Here is a 17,050-nt window from a genome sequence, read left to right on the forward strand (position 1 = left end):
AAGGAGCAGAATCAGCGGGCGTCTGTCCTGACACTTCCTCCTCCTCTTCTCAGAAGCTGGAAGACTGCAGTTCCCTGCTCCCACATCCTCATCTCTACTCAGATGTGTGCAACTATTGATGATTATAACAAGCTGTTTTTTTCAAGTCCAGGGTTCTTCAGGTGAATTCCACCAAGGCTGTAATAGCTCCTAAGTTGTGCCCAAACTATCTGAAGAGGAACCATCCTAGAACAATTCTTAGGAGGTCAGTATGCACTTCCTCTCAGCACTTCTCCATAGCTGTGGAAGTTCATGTGTACTCGCCTGCTGTACTATCTCAGTAACTTCTCTTTGTCCTTTCTCTTTGAGGGGGGTCTGCTGTGCACTGTCTGAGAGAATCTTTCAAAAGAGAAACTAGCTAGTCATTGTGGTTTGTGGCCCACCCCCCTCAAAAAAAAACATTTCTTCCCACTGGCAGGTGGGATTTCTCTTACACATGCTCTTTAAAGCTCCAGAGGAGGCTCCATGTTTGGTAATGTATTGTGATTTCTGTGCTTCTGTAGCCCAGGACTTCTCCTTGTCACACCTGTGCTGTGTTCCCTGTGCTCCACAGCTACTAGGATCAAATGGCTCCAGGTTTATTTTCTCCTCCACTATGCCTGCCTATAGCCAGGAGAACATGTCTAGTAATGCTTGGTTGTGGCAAAAAATGCAATAAAATAGACCTGAGAGCGATGGCAGCTGTAAACCCTTGGGATGGAGTTATATGACCCCTTGCTGGGTCATATCGCTGCATGCAGCTTTATCACTGGGCAGGTGTGAAGATGGAAACAGCTCACTAACAGTGCAATGACCTTCGTGAAGGGTACACCTCTTCACATGCTTCGACAGTACAGAAATAGCTTAATGTAGCTTTCCCAGCTTACCACTTCTTACCACTTATCTGAGGGTGTGTCTTGATGAAATCATCACAATGTGTTTTTCGTGTTTCTGCTGTTGAAGTTACCCAAAAGATACTCTGGTCATCTTTACTTTCTCTTCCGTGGTGACCACTCTGTCCTTGTCTGCTTGTCCCATGTTCAGTACAGCCACTGAGACTTTGTATGCAAAGGATGGTAATATCATTTCCTCCCTTGATTAATCCTTTTTCATCTGCTTTATCAAACCTCTGGCTTCTTCCTGCCAGAGGCTCCTTAAAACATACTCAAATGAGTCACTGTGTTAATATTGATTATATTGCAGCAGCAGGGTATTTGGTTCAAAGTAACTTCAAATATCAAGCTCTGCCAAAGCAGCCTCTGGCTGCATTCATTCTCTCACCTGCACATTTACCCTTCCACACACACTGAGGATGAGCTTTCACTCCCTCCACTGCCAAGCTAGCTTTACCATGAGCTACCAGGCACTCACTGAGCTCTTGGTCTACCACGTGTACCTCTGTTCCTGCTGCTCCCTCTGTGCAGGGAAGCAGGGAAGGATAGCCTTGCATCCCAGCACCTTGCTGCTTCATCCTGACTTGTGACCTCACCTGTGGGGAGCAGTGGAAGAAGAAACAAAGCTGCCAGAGAGCATTTCTGTGTGATGGAAAGGGGGACTGAGCCAGAGGGGGAGGCTGGAGGAATAAAGCAGCAGCCTGCAGCCAGACAGCCTCTGTGCTGCAGGTGCAACATGCCTGAGCTTCAGCCTTGGTTCATCTTGCCCTCAGAAGTCAGTGCTGTACTCTTCCAGTGGCAGCAGGAGGAGGGAGACCAAAGGTAGGGAGTACCAGTGAAGGATGAGGGATTTTTGTTGTGATTTCTCATTTCTCGGGAGCATCCCTCACGACTCCAGTTAGAGAATGCCTGGTGTCTCTTTTCCCATGGTAATTTTTCTCTCAGCTAAGTCCATGCTATGCTCTGAGTGAAGCCAAAGTGTCCTGGTGAGGGCATAAATATGCAGCCCTAGCATGTACGTGAAGTAGCTGAACTGATGCTTTGCTGGAGAAGGGAGTTCCTTAATTCTGAGTGTGCTTGTACTTGCAGCCCTAATAACCTTTCCGTGAGCGTTTGTGCTTGTGAATGAGTATTTAAAAAAGAAAGTGCTCTAATAACATTATTTGACACCTATATTGTACTTGTCATGATTCTGTGATTCTCAGTTCATGCTGAGGGCGTGCTGATGTTCGTAAGATCACCAGGAGGCAAACTGCAAAGTTAAGTGACTCGCTGAAAGCAATGCAGTAAGTTACTGTCAGAGCATGGCACATCCCTACCTTGTTCACTGTCCCCTCTTCATTTTTAAGCCCAAGACCTGTTTCAATTTGGTCTTAAAAAAAAAAAAAATGTAGCAAGTGAAGCCGCTAATGCATCAAGCTAGCAGCTACTGTGGGCATATGCAGTAATTGCTATACCTAAGGGTTTTCCTGTTTTGAGAAGAAAAGGGACTTTTCCTTCTTCCTCCTTGCCCATCCATAGCTTCGCTGTTCCACTTGGAGCAAGAGATTTTTTAAAAAAGGAAATTTTCCTTGCTGTTTTCATAGTTGGAGCAAAGAAGTTTATAAAAACTTCATGTGATTTGAATGCAAAATGTGAATATATTTGGAACAGCAGTCATATAGGATCTGTCGCTTGATTGAAAGACTATAAGGTTTAAAATATGTCAAAGAAATGTGTTTATTTCAATACAAAATGCTCTGTACTTCATTTCGTACAAGATAAATTGTCACCTGCTACAGAAAACTGCAGAGCTTTTTTCACCTAATCCTGAAAAATGGTAGTAAAGGGAAAAGCCTTCTCTCATAATTACTGCAAAGTGGTGTTTTGCCTTTGTCAGATGAAGGTCTTTCAACCAGCTGGTAGTTCTTCATTTTTAGCATTTGATTCTGCTCAAGCTCTTAGCAGCGCAATCATAATTTGAAGCTTGTTTGGTGCCTGTGGTTTCCAGCAATGCAAGTGTGTAATGTGAAGCTGGAGTTGAGCCTAATGAATTGCAGCTTTCTGTGATTTCTCACTGCAAGGAAATCAATTTATGCCGTGAGGCAAGGCAGAGAGAGGGTAAGATCAGTTCACAGTCATTTGAGAGCCATTAATCTGATACAAATGCTTTCCCCTCTCCTAGCTGATCTCCTTTCTTGAAATGCTGCCCAGTTCTTAGTGTCAAAAACAAAAGAAGCAGCCGGAGCATCCAACCACAATACTGCCCCAGGCTGTGTTTCTCAATTACAGCTCCAGAGCTGGAGCGAGCATAGAGCCCATCAACACAGGCAGCGTTGAGGCTAACCTCTGCTCTTGACCATGAGGTTTTCAAATCCTTGTGGTGAAGGCTAGCGATGCTCAAACGGTATTCTAACTATTTCCATACCTCGGTTGTCATCCCTGCTACGCAGAGGACCTGTTTAAAATATCAGCATACCTCAACCACAGTCTGGTTGCGGTGGCTTAATCTCGCAGGAGGTCTGGCCAGCTTGGTAATTCCAGCCCGCTGCTCATGTGTAGGTTGCTCATCGAGATTGGGGCATTCCTGTGCCACGATCCCATGCTGACAGTGGGCGTCTGTCTTTGTTCCTGTCTAGGAGGACTTTTGGCTCTGGGTGCAGCCCCTGCTCCATGAAGCTGCCGGTGAAATTCCTGCTGACTCCGGTAGGGTTTGGCATTCCCCAGCTCTTGGTTCCTTCCTGCCCGCCTTCATTCAGCTCCGCTTTGGGGCTCAGCTCTCTTCTCTAACCCTTCCCTGCCACTCTCGTCTCCTTAAAAGACGATAGAGGTGTAGAAATAGCATATTTTGCAGTCTTCAGAAAGGTTATTTTGTGGTTTCCTGGAGAGTCTAAGCTTGCGTCTAGCTTGCTTGTCAGTACTTTTTTTTTTTCTTTCTCTTGTGAAACTTATATGCTGAAGGCCCAGTCTCACAGGAAACCATCTTCAACCAAACCACAGCAACAGACGTATCACACATATCCCCCTCCCCAAAACGCTCTGAAAGATCACATAGGTGGCACAGTTTCACAGCCCGAAGAATTTCACCACTTTGCAGTGGGAATGCACAGAGTGAGCAGGAAATCCCAAGACGTTCCACTGCCTCTGCCTCAAAGGGCCAGCCTCGGCTCAGCCTCATACCAATTCCCCTTAGGGTTTTTCTTCTGCTGGGGGTGTGTGGGGCATGACATCTACCTCCATCACAGTTAACTGCAGTTAGCAGGAGGTCTCCTCCAGGCTGTGCACATGCTGCAGAGGTTGCACGTTAAGGTCACGGTGGGTTTTCACTAGGTTGGACTAAACTTCAGAGCAAGTACGAACCTTTGTGAAGTTGCCACTTGTTGCCCACCTGTCATGATCCGTTTCTTCTGTTCGTCATTGTCTTCTGCAAGCCTTGGGTTTATTTTTTTCTGCTAGAAGTTAACGCTGTCTGTTAGTCATTCTTTCAATGTGTTATCTCTGTTTTTAGATAATGCTGTTATATTGGTTACCAATATACAGAGCACAAACAAAATATCACTAAAAAAGCCGTGTCAGTAGTGGTCAGTGAGTTTCATATTTGATTGAACTTGCTAATTTTAAGTACTGCTTTTTCACGCAAAGACATGAGTTGTCACAGTTAGTTGGTCACTGTCTGGGATCAGGAGAAACAAACTTCTACATTTTAACTAGGCAGTCAGCTATACTATGAGCATGAAAATAAACCAGTTGCATTGTATTCCGTCTTTAAGGGTGGTTGGTAATCATTTGTTAGCTCCATGTAGTGGTACAAGGAATCATTTAAACAGAAGGTAATAGAGGTAACATAATAAGTTAGGATGAAGTCGGAACTGGAACTTGGAATTTATGTTGAAAAGTCTAGGTCCTGCCTTGTCCAGAGGTTAATGAGCATCTGAAACTGTTGAATTATTGTCTCATATCCAGGTTTATCTGCATAGAATTTACAACATCTTCATAGGACAATAACATAACTTTTATTCTGATTTAACAACAAAGCCTCGTGGTTGAAAATAAGAAGCTGTGGGTTTGCGTGACACTGCAGCTTGTTGTTAGAAGAATCTCTTCCTGTGTAATTCCTTTTGGACTGCTCAGACTCCTCGGGTTTATCTGAGTTTTCCCAACCCTGGATTAATTCCATCTTTCTGCTTTTTCTCAAGATTTGTAATAGGTTGGTGAAAGGCCAAATTCTGTTTCTGGTATTGGTTGACAAAATTAATTACTTACTCTACCTTTTTTTTTAATTTAGTGTTTATTTCTTATAACAAGCAAAATGTTTCTTATCTCGTTAGGCCTGACCACTGTGCTACATTTTTGTAGTATGTTATAAATTATTAGTGTGAAGGATTTTTCCTTTCTTTCCGTGTCTTTCTGGTGTTTACCCATTCTTTAAAGCACAACTTTGTTTCTCTTGTTACAGGAGATTGGAAAGACATGGGGGAAGGCCAAGAGCTGAAGGCCAGGGAAGCCCCATTCCCACTGCTCTGGGAGGCCTTAGCTGCTGCTATCTGCCCGAAGCTGCGGGTATGGGGCAGGTCTGAAGGTGGCTGTTCTCAACACACAGCACCTGCAGCCACCACACCTGTTCTGCAGTGTGTCTGCAGGTGGAAACTCACCTGTGCATGATACCCATCCTGTGGTCTCCACAGGTGTTATTTGGCGTCTTGCATAGGCTCCGAAATCTCAAACCCTTTCCTGCAGGCAAGGAAAAAGACCAGAACCACTTGGATTTAACACTGCAGCTTCCATGACAAGGTGAAGAAGCCTGGGAGGTGTTGTGTGTAAGGAGATAATGCTGCCATTCCTGTTCTCTGTTCCTCATCCTTCTCTCAAGTTTTTGCAGGGTTGTTGCCTTGTATATCTCTGTCTTGGGCAGATGGCTTGTGCCAAAGTAAAAAGGGAAAACTTTTAAAAGTATTAGGAGCAGACTGAAGCAGGAGAAAGATGAGATGTGTATGGCAGAGGGGTGATTTAATGTAGGGAATGTGACAGCTGTGGTCATTTCTCTCTTGTCCATGCACTGCTTTATCCCTGCCCTACATCTTCAAAGCCTTTATACCTTCTATACCTTTATATCTTACATACCTTTCTACATCTGTCTGCGGGGCTCAGAAACATGACCTGGAGCCTCGCTGTGCTTCATGGCTTACCTACAAAAAAAATAACCAAACAAGAAGCAACTATCATTGTTTGTAAACCTCTGGCATGGCACAGCTCGATGGCAGGGAGGTGAGGAGCACGAGGGACCTGTTCAGGATGGGTGCTGTGCCCCACGTGGCCGGGAGATAAGGCAGAGCCCTGGCCGCATGACTGCGAAATAACGTCTGGCACACAGCAGCACTGACTGCAGGTACAGACCACAGTAGCTGGATGGGCAGACGGGGGGAAAAACCCAGAAGAATTTGAAAACCTGCTCAAAAAAAGAAATGGTTGGCTCTCTGCATGGTGCAGTAGAAGAAACTGCACACGTAACAGTTCGAGTAATGAGCCCGAAGAGGCCACACGGCGAGATCAAAGATTTTTTTTGGCGTGATGTAGCAGTGATGAAAACTGCCGGAGGATGTCGCAGTCGATGACTTAAGGATGGAATTTCCACACTGCTTGTGAGCCCTCTTGGTTATGCAGGGGTGACGCCAGCCCTGCAGGGTGACTTGAACGCTGATGGTTTTGTAACAGCCTCTAACACGCAGCCACTGCATTTGGGTTGGGAGCTCAGCGCTCCTGTCTCGGGAGTGAATTTGTGACGTTTCCACGTTCCTGTCCAGGAAATGAGAGAAATCCTCGCCTGTTCCTGTACGGTCAGAGGAGGCTGAGGAGAGAGGAGGGCTCGGATAGTTCTCAGAAAGAATGAATGAATCTGCCCGGAGATGTGACACTGTCTGGTGCGTTTCTGGATGCTCTTTGGAGCACATCCAGGGATGGATTTAATCTAACAGGAACGAGGAGCTGTAAATAACTCAGCTGTTTGCAGTTCCCAGTTGCATTGCCCTGATGTTGATTCTGGTTGCTCTCTGAGCAGAGACAAGCAGACCTGTGCTGGTGGGTAGCACTGCAGTAACACAAAACACTTCTGCCAGAGCTTTGTGTGTCTGGGTGTCTGCTTTCGAGGTGGGCATTTCAAGGCTCGCTCCTGCTCTTCTGAAGCACAAGGTGAATGTGTCTAAAGAGGAGGGTGGGGGGAGTAGGTTTCCCCATCCATAATTTCAGGATTTTGGCTCCTGATGTTGGTATTTTCACAGGGTCACCTGAGGTCATTCTTACTGTAACTTCTTGGAGGACTTCTAGGCTATTTATTATGTACATGAAATGTGTCCCCCTGTGATATACAGACATTATGGTTTCACAGTGACTAATGAGACTAACATTTTTGTTTCATTCTTGGAATAGTTTGCAGACCTCTGGCCAAATAAAAGCTAAGCTGGACACTGAGTTTTCACTATTGCATCAAATTTTGTGGCATGACAAGCTTAAAAACATGCTGTTCCAGGAAAATTTCATCGCTGCAGCAGTAAATACTTCTATCTGTCAGCCCAGGTTTCATGACAAACTGCTGTGTTCGTATGTGTGCACCTGTCCCTGCTCATGGCAACTTGCAGAATTGGTTTGAATAAGTTAAAGTGAAACACGTTGTGCTGTTGTAGCTGTTATCCTTTGGCTCTCATTAAAAGCTTTCTTCTCAGCTTCCTGTGCAGAGCCCTGCAGCCCTGCAGCAGGCTGCGGGTGATGAAATCAGGGAATTTCAGCGAGTCAGAGAAGGAAGTGAACGTTCAGTTCTCCTGCACGAGCGTGTTCAAAACTACCCTGGTAAAACAGGGGGGGGGTAAAACAAGCTGAAATAACTCCAGCAAGCAACTTCTTGTTCCAGCAAAGAGATGCCATGTCACTGCCTTTTCCAAAGCGAACATCTCCAAGAGTGTGGAGCTTTGTGAGCCGAGTCCTAAGGCAGCTGTGCTGTCCGCATGGCTTTTGGTTAAGGTTAGCAGCGAAGCAAATGCCATGTTCTGGTGCAGGCAGGTGGTTAACCAGAGGGAATTTCACTTTGCTGCGGAGATGGGAAACCACAAGACGTGCGCCTTCCTGCAGGCTATGCAGTGGGCATTCAGAAGAAATCCTGGGGGTGGAGGATGTGGGGAAGATGCTAAAAATTCAACTTGAGATTCCTCTGGTCCATTCAGAGAAGCTGTAAGAGATTTCTCAGGTGGGTGGGGAAGGATGTGTGGCACCACACGTCTGAGAGCTCCTTTTGTTAGCCAGATCAAGATGTATACTTGGGTTATAATGGGTTCACTTGAATACAGAGGGCATTTCTTCCAAGCACCTTCACCAAAAGCTGTGCCTCGTGATGCAGGTGTAGTAAGACTATTAAAAGGGACCTATTTGAGTAAGGCATGTTAAAAGAATTAATAGAAAACTGTTTTGGACTAGGAGCCTACGAGCTTTGTGGTGATGATACAGGGGGCTGCTCTACTGTATGGCAAACACTGAGCAAAACACCTTCATCTCCTGAACAGATGAGCTGAAGGTGGCCTGCAAATAAAGAAAACCTAATTGGTGATGTTTTATGTTTTATCTATCAGAGTAGAATATTTGGAGGGGTTTTAAGGGAAGAAGGCAGTGTAAATGAATGCCAGAAACCAGTTGTTTCTGCTTGCTTTGTACTGTAGGAATATCTATCCTGTCAGTTGGATTGCTACCTAGATTGGCCTTTTTTGGCACATTTTGGGGGAAAATTTGAGTGAAGATAATCTGGATGCAAAGAACATTCTGTAACATCACTTTGCAATTTTAATACGTCCTTCAGACAGTTAATGCTGGAGAGGTGTTGCATGTGAATGACCTGCTGGCGTACAGTCATCAAAATGAATTTCATCACTGCTCATCTGCTGATTTCTGCTCTGATACATCCATTTTGCAGGTACTCAGGTCTTGTTAGAATGAGTGGGATTAAAATCAATTATACAACCCCCCAGACCAGATGAACTTGCTGTAGGAATGTCCCCGAAACAAAGCGATGTACACAGCATTACTTCCTTCCCGTGCCAACATAATGAACGTGGAAATGAGTGTCCTTGATGAAGAGCCAAGGGGTTCAGCCTCTGACAGAGGCCAGCAGTGGCCAGCATGGTGAGGACTGTGTTTGCCCTGTTTCTTGAGGATTCCCTGCTGGCTTTCATCAGCTAGTGACGGAGGGACTCCTGAGCCAAACAATGCACCCTGGCTTCTGCTTAAAAGCAAGCAGACCTTTCTTCTTTCAGTTGATCTAACCATTTTTGAAACCATTCATCCTTCTGACAGCCAAAACATCCTGCTGCAGTAAGTTAGCAAACCTGATGATGCCTGTTGTCACTTTTTTTGTCATTTTTTTTGTCATTTTTTTCCTCTGGCTATCAAATTTTTGCCTTATGAACATCAGTGTCAGCTGATCTTCTGTTCATCTTGTTCATTCATGGTTTTTTTAAACCTCAGGCATCTCTCTTCCTACCTAAAAGGGTCAAGCTAAGTTAAGCTTCGTGTGTGGAAGCCGTTCTGCATCTGTTTAAATCTAGTTCACTTTCTGTAGCTTTTGTGCTGTCTGGATCTCATTTATCAGGAGGTGACCCAAGCTGTTCACTCAGTGGTGAGAAATGGATTTATAATTCAGCACAGTGCCCTCGGTTTCTGAGTCTGACCCTTTCCTAATTCTTTTTGCCTTCCCAGTGCTGCCCAGTCCCTGCCTCTGTATGCTCGGGAAGCTCAGACCTCAGAGCTCGAAATGGTGAAGGATGTGGCGTTTCCTGCCTGATTCAGGACAGGTACTGTTCTGTGGGTTCAGGCTTACAGTGGAAGGAAGTGCCAATAACTATCAGTTAGGACATGGATTTTTTTTTCTAAAAGCTGACTTATTAGAGAGGGAGAAAATGGCTTTACGTTGTTACAAGCTGTAGTATAGGTCGTCCCCTCAGGTCCATGCTTGTTTTCCCCCTTTTCCTGTCTCCCTTCCCACACCATACAACTCCCAAGAAATGGAAAGGAAGTCGTTCCCTAAAAATGTTTTGGTTCCCCTTCTGATTCCAGAGGAGGACACTTGAGTCATGCTTCAGAGTTCCAATAATTCCCCTGATTACAAAAATCACATCCTTTTTTTTAGGAAAAAGAAAGTTTTGATTTTAAGGGGAGCTTAGAAGAAAACAGGAAGCTGGTGCTGGCAGTCTGATCCGTGCTGCATGCGAGGAATTTGATTTCAAAAGTCTTCCCAAACATGAGCTTAAGGGTCGCAAAGTACCTGGGTATTTGCAGCAGCTTTTTGTCACTGGCTTGCACTGCTCTAATTTTCGAGGGAAAGGAGAAGCATAAACTGACTTACATCAGCGTACACAACTGAGTTTATCCTTGATCCTACAAAAACTTGAAGCATGAGGTTTCTTCGTGTATGTGCAGGAGTAGTTGAAGGTCCAAGTGTATGCTAAGAAATGCAGGTGTTCAGAAAGCACCAGCAATTCCCTTGTGCTAGTAGCTCCCAGAGCCTCTAATTGAAGCTTTTCATGAGATTTTGAAGGATTTTAATAACTTTTTTTTAAAAAAAAAAAAAAAAAGTCTTATTCTGAAACTATTCATCTTTTTTATTTTGTTGGAAAAACTGTGGGGTTAGAAATTGTAACGAATAATTCAGCCATAGCACAGGTAAGGACGCTGCTGGGGTCAGCCTGTCCCACGAAGGTGGGACAGGCTCTTTCTGTTGTGTGGAAGAGTTTGAGACAGGCTTAGCTGTTCTTTTTCACGGCATTAGTTGGTCTGATACTGTATTTCTACATAACCCTGTCTCAAAGTAAGCAGCACATCCAAAATAAAGACATCAGACCTTTGTCTGCAGCATTTGTCTTTGATTTCTGAAGGATTTCATCTGTCCCCTTCCCTGCTCCAGGCAGTCTGTGGAGTCATCCTGTTTGGGCTGAGGCAGATATACTTTTCCTTCTGTTTCACCTGCTTTTATTCCTTCTTTTCCTGGATGATTTTGTCTGGCATTGCTCTCACCAGACAGCATCCCCTTTGTTTCCCTGCCTTTCATTCAGATTCCCCAACCCCTGAGTATTCAGGGGCATTCAGGGTTAGGTCACTGCAGCCTCAGCTGTCTCTTAGTGCAATTACAGACGCGTTAATCACTGCAGGTTATCAATAGCAGCACTGCCCTGCTGCTGCAGGGCCACCATCTAGAAAGACAAGTCTGAGAAATTGGATCCAGTCATTACAAAGCTGGGAACGTTGTTCACTGGGTTCAGGGGGTTTTCTGATAGGGCTAGGTGGCAGAGGGAGTGTGCTTCTTGCCCATCCTATTGTCTGGTGTTAGTCACTGGTGCTGATTAAAGCCCAGCCCAGATAGGAGATACTAAGGTGACTCCAATACCAGTGTGTCAAGGAAAAGGTGTAAACCGATAGGAAGATGCAGTGGCTGAATCCCACCCTGTGTGTACAATAGCTGTCTGTGCACCCATCCACCCAAAGAAACACAGAAACACATCCTGGAAGGATGGGGAAGGGGGAGAGCTGGGCCCAAGGAGGAACAGAAGAGCTGGAAAAGGGGATCCAGCTTCTTGAAACTGTGCGTTGTAGGAACGTCTTAGGTGTGCACAGCTGAAGGCTTGGGGAGGCTGGAAGAGCAGCGTCTCCTGTCTTACATTAATTTCAGGCAAATGGGGAAGTTAATTTGCTGGAGGTCCTGACTAATGCCATGGTGATGCAAAGTTCTCCTCTGTATTTTGTGTCCGCAGGTTGGAGGCAGCATGTCAGTGGTGCAGCTCCCAGACAGGTGCTTTGCAGAACGTGGAACCAAGTCATTCCCAATTTTTAGTATGTAAAGAATCAATTCAGACAGGGTTACGTATTTGAAGTGATTGACAATACCTCCAGCTGGAGGTACTTGTGAGGTTTTGGAAAGCTGGTTGTGTCTTGGAGAAAGCTAACCTAGCAGAACCAAAACTGTTATTGAAACAACCTGTTAAACTGATGGCTCTTGCAGGGGAGACGCAGGAAGAAAGCCCCAGTGAAAGAGCAGGCTGGGTGAAGAGTCTGAAGGCTGGGAACAGTCAGGTTCAGGTCTGCTTCCACACAGCCCTCCTGTGCCCATCATCCATGATGTGCTGGGTGAAAATCTGTCCTTCCTCTGGGCTGAACGAGAGCCACCCCTGAGCATCCTGCTGGATGCAGCACTGCCTTACAGCAGGAGAGGTTCGTGCCCCAGCTGCAGATACGTGTCAGCACAAACACATGCTGTTCCCTTTACGTGTGTGCATGGATTTGGGGGTGATGCTGTGCAGCTGGGCTGGGAGGTGGTGCACGGCATGGTTTCTCTGTGGATTGTTGCAGAAGCACTGAAAAAGCCCTGAAAAACTTTCAGAAGTCTGAAAGGCTGGGGTGGCAGCGAGCCTTGGCCGGTTCTGCTGTCCCAGCTGCTGCCTGCGGGGTCCAACGAAGTGCTGGGAGGCAGGGAAGGGCATTGCTCCATCCCAGGGAGTGTCTGCACAGGGCTTGGGGATGCTCAGCAGAGCCAGGCAGGGCTGCCAGCTGGCACGGGGCTGCAGTGCCGTCACAAAGGAGGGACAGATCCACAGCACAAGCCCCAACAGGGTAGAAAAAGGGAGAACTTGTCCTGGGGAGGCTGCAAGGGGGTTTCCAGTTGGGGTAGCTAACGGAATTTGGGCTGGAAGGAGGCTTCCTTGCCTTCTGCAGGGATACAGCCTGGCTCCCCTCAGCCTTTTAACCTATTGTCATAGTTTCTAATCATCTCCTAGAAACTCCCATGGTCTTTTGTCCATTTTTGCTGTCTTTTTCTCAACAGTTTTCAAACGCTGTGTACCACAGAGGGATTCCTTCGTGTCCAGCTGCCAGCGCCCCTGCTTGTTCCTTGCTCTCTGGTGCCTGGCTCCAGTTGCAGCAGCCCGTGACTCATTCCAGCCTCCGAGCTGCTCGGAGGAATTGCCCTGTTAGTGATTCCTCTTCGTGGTTTTGTGCAATTCAGGAGCCCTGAAATTACGTAACTTTGCAGTTGTTCTTGCTGAGCTGCCTGCGTTTTACAAACCAGTGCTCCAGTTTGCCAGAGCTGTTCTGATTTCTTTCACCAACGTGCCAGCATCTCCTTTTACCTTGAGATCTGCATGTGAATTTAATGCATCTGTCCCATCCCCCATCAGTGGAAATGAAAATAACTGCATATTCAACCCGGGACCAATCTTTAAGTCTCCTAATTTGATACATTCTTCAGGACTGGTTTTTGTACCCCTTGAGATAATTTTTTTTATAGGTGGCTTATGGAAAATTTGTCACAATGCTGTTCAAACTCTCAACTTATCTCATGCTATCTACTATTTTTTCCCCGTTCTCAAGAGCTGTTATCCTGTAAAAGGAGGAAATTATCAGTTTGGCCATGAGTAGTAGCCAGCATGGATTTGTCAGGAATAAATCACTTTCTTGCTGTCAGGTAGGTATTTGCAATTCATCTGCTTGTTCCTTCCTAGAAGGTGAGGGGGATTAAAATTAGATTTGTTTTGTTTCTGTTTTCAGGATGTTTGTTCTTTCAGAGTCTCTGAAGTTTCATCTGTTCTCCACGACTTCCCAAACAAGGCCAAAAATGTTTGGGAATTCAAGAAATTCAGCCAACTTTTCATACGTACGTACTTGATGATGAACAGCATCAGCCAGCACTTTGAAAAAAATCCAATTCATCCAAAGAATCCCCATTTCTGTTCACCCTCCTTTGTTATCACTGGTGTTTGTTGTGTTAAGTGCCCTGGTACAGCCGGTGCCTGTGAAGGAGGCAGGAGCAGAGTGGTTGTGCCCTTCTTGCATCAGATGTCAGTGCTTTTTGCTTGAGCAGGGCTTAACTCCTTTTGTCTTCTTCTTTCAGTTTAATATCGGGGTCCCAAATGCAGTATTCACCCAAATGAGATTCAAATGAACCCACACAGGTCAGTTTAATTATATACATCTGTCAGACTGAGAGAAATTCAGTAACATTGGGGTGAGCAGTGCCCTTCAGTACTTCACTTGAAGTATTGGCACTTCAGATCCTTGTTCAGAAATCAACAGAGGTGAGTTTGGTCTTGTTCTAGTCTTGAGCAGACAAAGGTCAACACCTCGGGGCTACCTTCGTGGGGCCTAGGAAAGCACAGAGGCTCAGGGTCGCATTTGTGATGCTCTCACAGACGTGGTGAGTTTCCAAACTGACTGCTTGGTTTTAGTCAGTGCCCCTATTTCCTCACCTTGGTGAGCAAGGGACTCGACATGGGTGTTTTATACAGCGGAGGGAATACTACAAAAGCTGACATTAAGCGTAAGGGATTTTTGTGTTATCGCCTACTGGTGTGCACATGACCTGCTGTGATTCATAGGCTTCACGAAGGGGGAGAGCAGCTACAAAGAGGGCGACTTTAGAAATACCATCCCATTGAGCTGTGAGATCAGACCTAAACAAATGGAAACAGTTGCTGTACCCCAGCCTTACTGTAAGGCGTTCACAAGCTGCAAAAAATACAGAAGCTGTGGACTGGGAAGTCAGGAAGGCCAGGGCAGCAGTGATAAACATGCAGGGAGGACAGAGAGAAGGCCTCCTATGTGGAATTGTGTTGTCAGGGTTTTAATTTGCTGTGATTTGGGGGCCCTAGGTATCAAACAGGTACCTGCCTTGCACCTCTGAGGCTTTTGAGGCTCTCTTGCTAACCAGTCTGTTGGCTGGGTTTTCAAAACAAGCCTGTGCATTTGGATTGAGGAATTTACTGTCAAAAAAAAAAGGATTTCTTTCCTGCCTCATCACCGTCCTTCCCTGCAATGGTCAGTGTCATGTTTCTTACAAACACTTGTAGTGTTTGTCCTGGAACCCGTGCCAAAGGAGCCATTTTTCTGATTTAACACCGATTCCTGTGAGAACTGTGTCACTTCTGGTTTAGCTGGTGGTTTTGAGGTCTCCTCTGTATATCCAAAGGATATTTATATATCCATAGATCTTGAATACTGTGAGTGTTAATAAGCAGTTAAATAAGCAATATCCCTCTCAGGTGGTTCACAGGAAGGGGAGAAATAGGTCTTTTTTGGCATTCTTTTTGGGGCGGAGGGTTGTCCTCTGTCAAATAGCTCAACTCCAAGGAGGAGCCATGCAGATGGAGAGAGAAGAGCTGGGAGAGAGACTGCGCAGCCTGGAGAACGTAAGGCTCAGGGTGAGCCTTCCCCATGTGTACCAACACCTGGTTTGGGACAGTGAAGATGAACCCAGAGTCATCGCAGCAGTGCCCAGTGCCAGGACAGGAGTCAGCGGGCACGATTCCAACATCCCATAAGGAAAACTTCTCTGCTTTGAGAGTGATTGAACCCTGGAGCAGGTTGCATAGAGAGGCCGTGGAGCCTTCATCCTCAGAGATGGCCAAAATCCATGGGGCTGGTCAAACCCTGCCTGCCACGGCTGGCCCTTCTCTGCCGTGATGGTTGGGCTTAGCCGATCTCCAGAGCTTCCTCCCCCCGCACCCAGCTATTTGGTGATTTTGCAAACTTGCCATTGAGTGTGACAGTCATCAATTTGCTTTAGAAAAACGCTTCGTGCCTAGACCTGCTGCCTTCCCCCAGAAGTTCCAGTAACTTTGCTCCTGCGTTTCCGTTTGGTGCTGGCTCCCTGCCCGTGTCCTTTTCTGTAAAGTTTAGTTCCTATCAGTCCTTTCTCATGCGACAGAATTTTCCATTACTATTTAATGAATGCCCAAAAGCTATTATACTGTTTATTTCCTTAAAAAATATCTTAAGAAAAAACCTTTCTTTGTGGTCGGTCTTGGCTTCTTAAGTAAACTTTTATAACCTTTTGTTGTGTTTATATTTCCCTCTTTTTTTTTATTTGACCTCTCACTTGCCAAGAGGTAGAGTGGAAATCCCATGCTCCAGACAGAAATGCAGTTCGACATCTCCTGAACCCGTGGCTTCTTCTGTGACTCTTGCTTCGAAGAGATCCTGGATTTCCAACTCGAGGGGCCTGCAGTGCTCACGCTGGCACCTGGGCTTGTTACCTGCCTCAGCTGTAAGCGTCTTGTGTAAATCACTCACCTTGATTTATAAGGAATTGCATTGGGAAGTGGAATAATTGCAGCAGTATAAGCAGAGGGGTAGGTACAGGTTTGTGCTGGCCTGCCTGTTCTGTATCAGCCATGGGGAAGAAAATCCTTGCTGCCTTTCAAACGGGGGAAAGAAGAGAGACAGCAGAGCCCAGAGCCTGTGACTATATGAAGGTACTGCACAGATGGCCTGAAACTCAAGCTTTTAGCGTGCCTAGCCCAGGGCTTCCTATGTGAAATCACAGCATTGTCTCACCAAAACTGCGTCAGAGCAACTGCAGACTTTGCACAAACCTCTCCTGGTTCGTGTTAGCACCATCTCTGTGAAAACAGCAGGGTGCCCCAGGGTTTTGCAGAGTGCCCCGAAGCTCGGCACTCCCGTGAGTCACCGCCATCTGTTTTCCGTGAGCTGAGCGCTGCACAGTACGGGAGGAGGGTGGAATTTGATTTTTCAAGTCCAGCCAAACATCAGCTGCTTAGGATGCAGCCTTACAACAGCATTAACACTGCCCTGTAAGCAAACAGCTCCAAGGCTGCAGGGGGTCACACCAGGTACCCAAACCCAGCTGCTTGCCTTATGGGGTCCTTTCCTTTAGATGCTGGGGGCATTATGTACCCCTCTGGTTAGGGAAGCAGCATGACATCAGCTTTGTGAAAACCCCTATTAGATGCTGTTATCTGTTCTCACGATTTGTTTTTGCAATTGCAGCAAAAGAGAAATCCCTGCAAGTACTCTTAGTGCAAGCCAGCTGTAGGGTCTGACTCCAAAGCATTCAGTTAAGCTCTAAAAGGGGGGCAGCTCTGAATTTCGACTGCAGGAACTGGGTTCTTTACAGCTGCTGACAGTGCCAAGGCACGAGTTGGCTGCAGGGAAGAACGACAAGCAGCCCTTTACCTTTCCTAACTGCGAGAGTGGCTTTTTCTGCTTAATTGTTTCCCAACCTTGTTGCTGCACCGCGTTTGCAACAACTGATGTTAATGCCTGCAAGAGCACGGCAGGGGCAGAAGGGAGAGTGTCCTCACGCTGTTTTGCAACACTGCACATTTGCAGTTCCTTAGCTG

At 46.1% G+C, this 17,050-nt stretch overlaps 1 protein-coding gene across 4 annotated transcripts in view; it reads left to right on the forward strand.

The window, feature by feature from the left end:
* Positions 1–17,050, forward strand: part of LOC311435938 (uncharacterized protein) — a 42,049-nt gene that overhangs the window by 12,706 nt on the left and 12,293 nt on the right. The window contains exons 4-8 of one of the 4 annotated variants that reach the window (XM_084517511.1): positions 3,530–3,596; positions 8,728–8,841; positions 9,624–9,718; positions 11,672–11,709; positions 11,920–15,954. In XM_084517511.1, coding sequence (XP_084373637.1) covers positions 3,564–3,596; positions 8,728–8,841; positions 9,624–9,718; positions 11,672–11,709; positions 11,920–12,089 — 450 coding nt within the window. In that variant the 5' untranslated portion in view covers positions 3,530–3,563 and the 3' untranslated portion in view covers positions 12,090–15,954. Of the gene's footprint in view, positions 1–3,529; positions 3,597–4,653; positions 9,051–9,623; positions 9,719–11,671; positions 11,710–11,919; positions 15,955–17,050 lie in introns of those variants that run through there. The other 3 variants (XR_014692495.1, XR_014692496.1, XR_014692494.1) reach the window with 3 other exon arrangements.

Source organism: Aythya ferina, assembly GCF_964211825.1.
Source record: "Aythya ferina genome assembly, chromosome: 4".
NCBI classification, from domain to species: domain Eukaryota; kingdom Metazoa; phylum Chordata; class Aves; order Anseriformes; family Anatidae; genus Aythya; species Aythya ferina.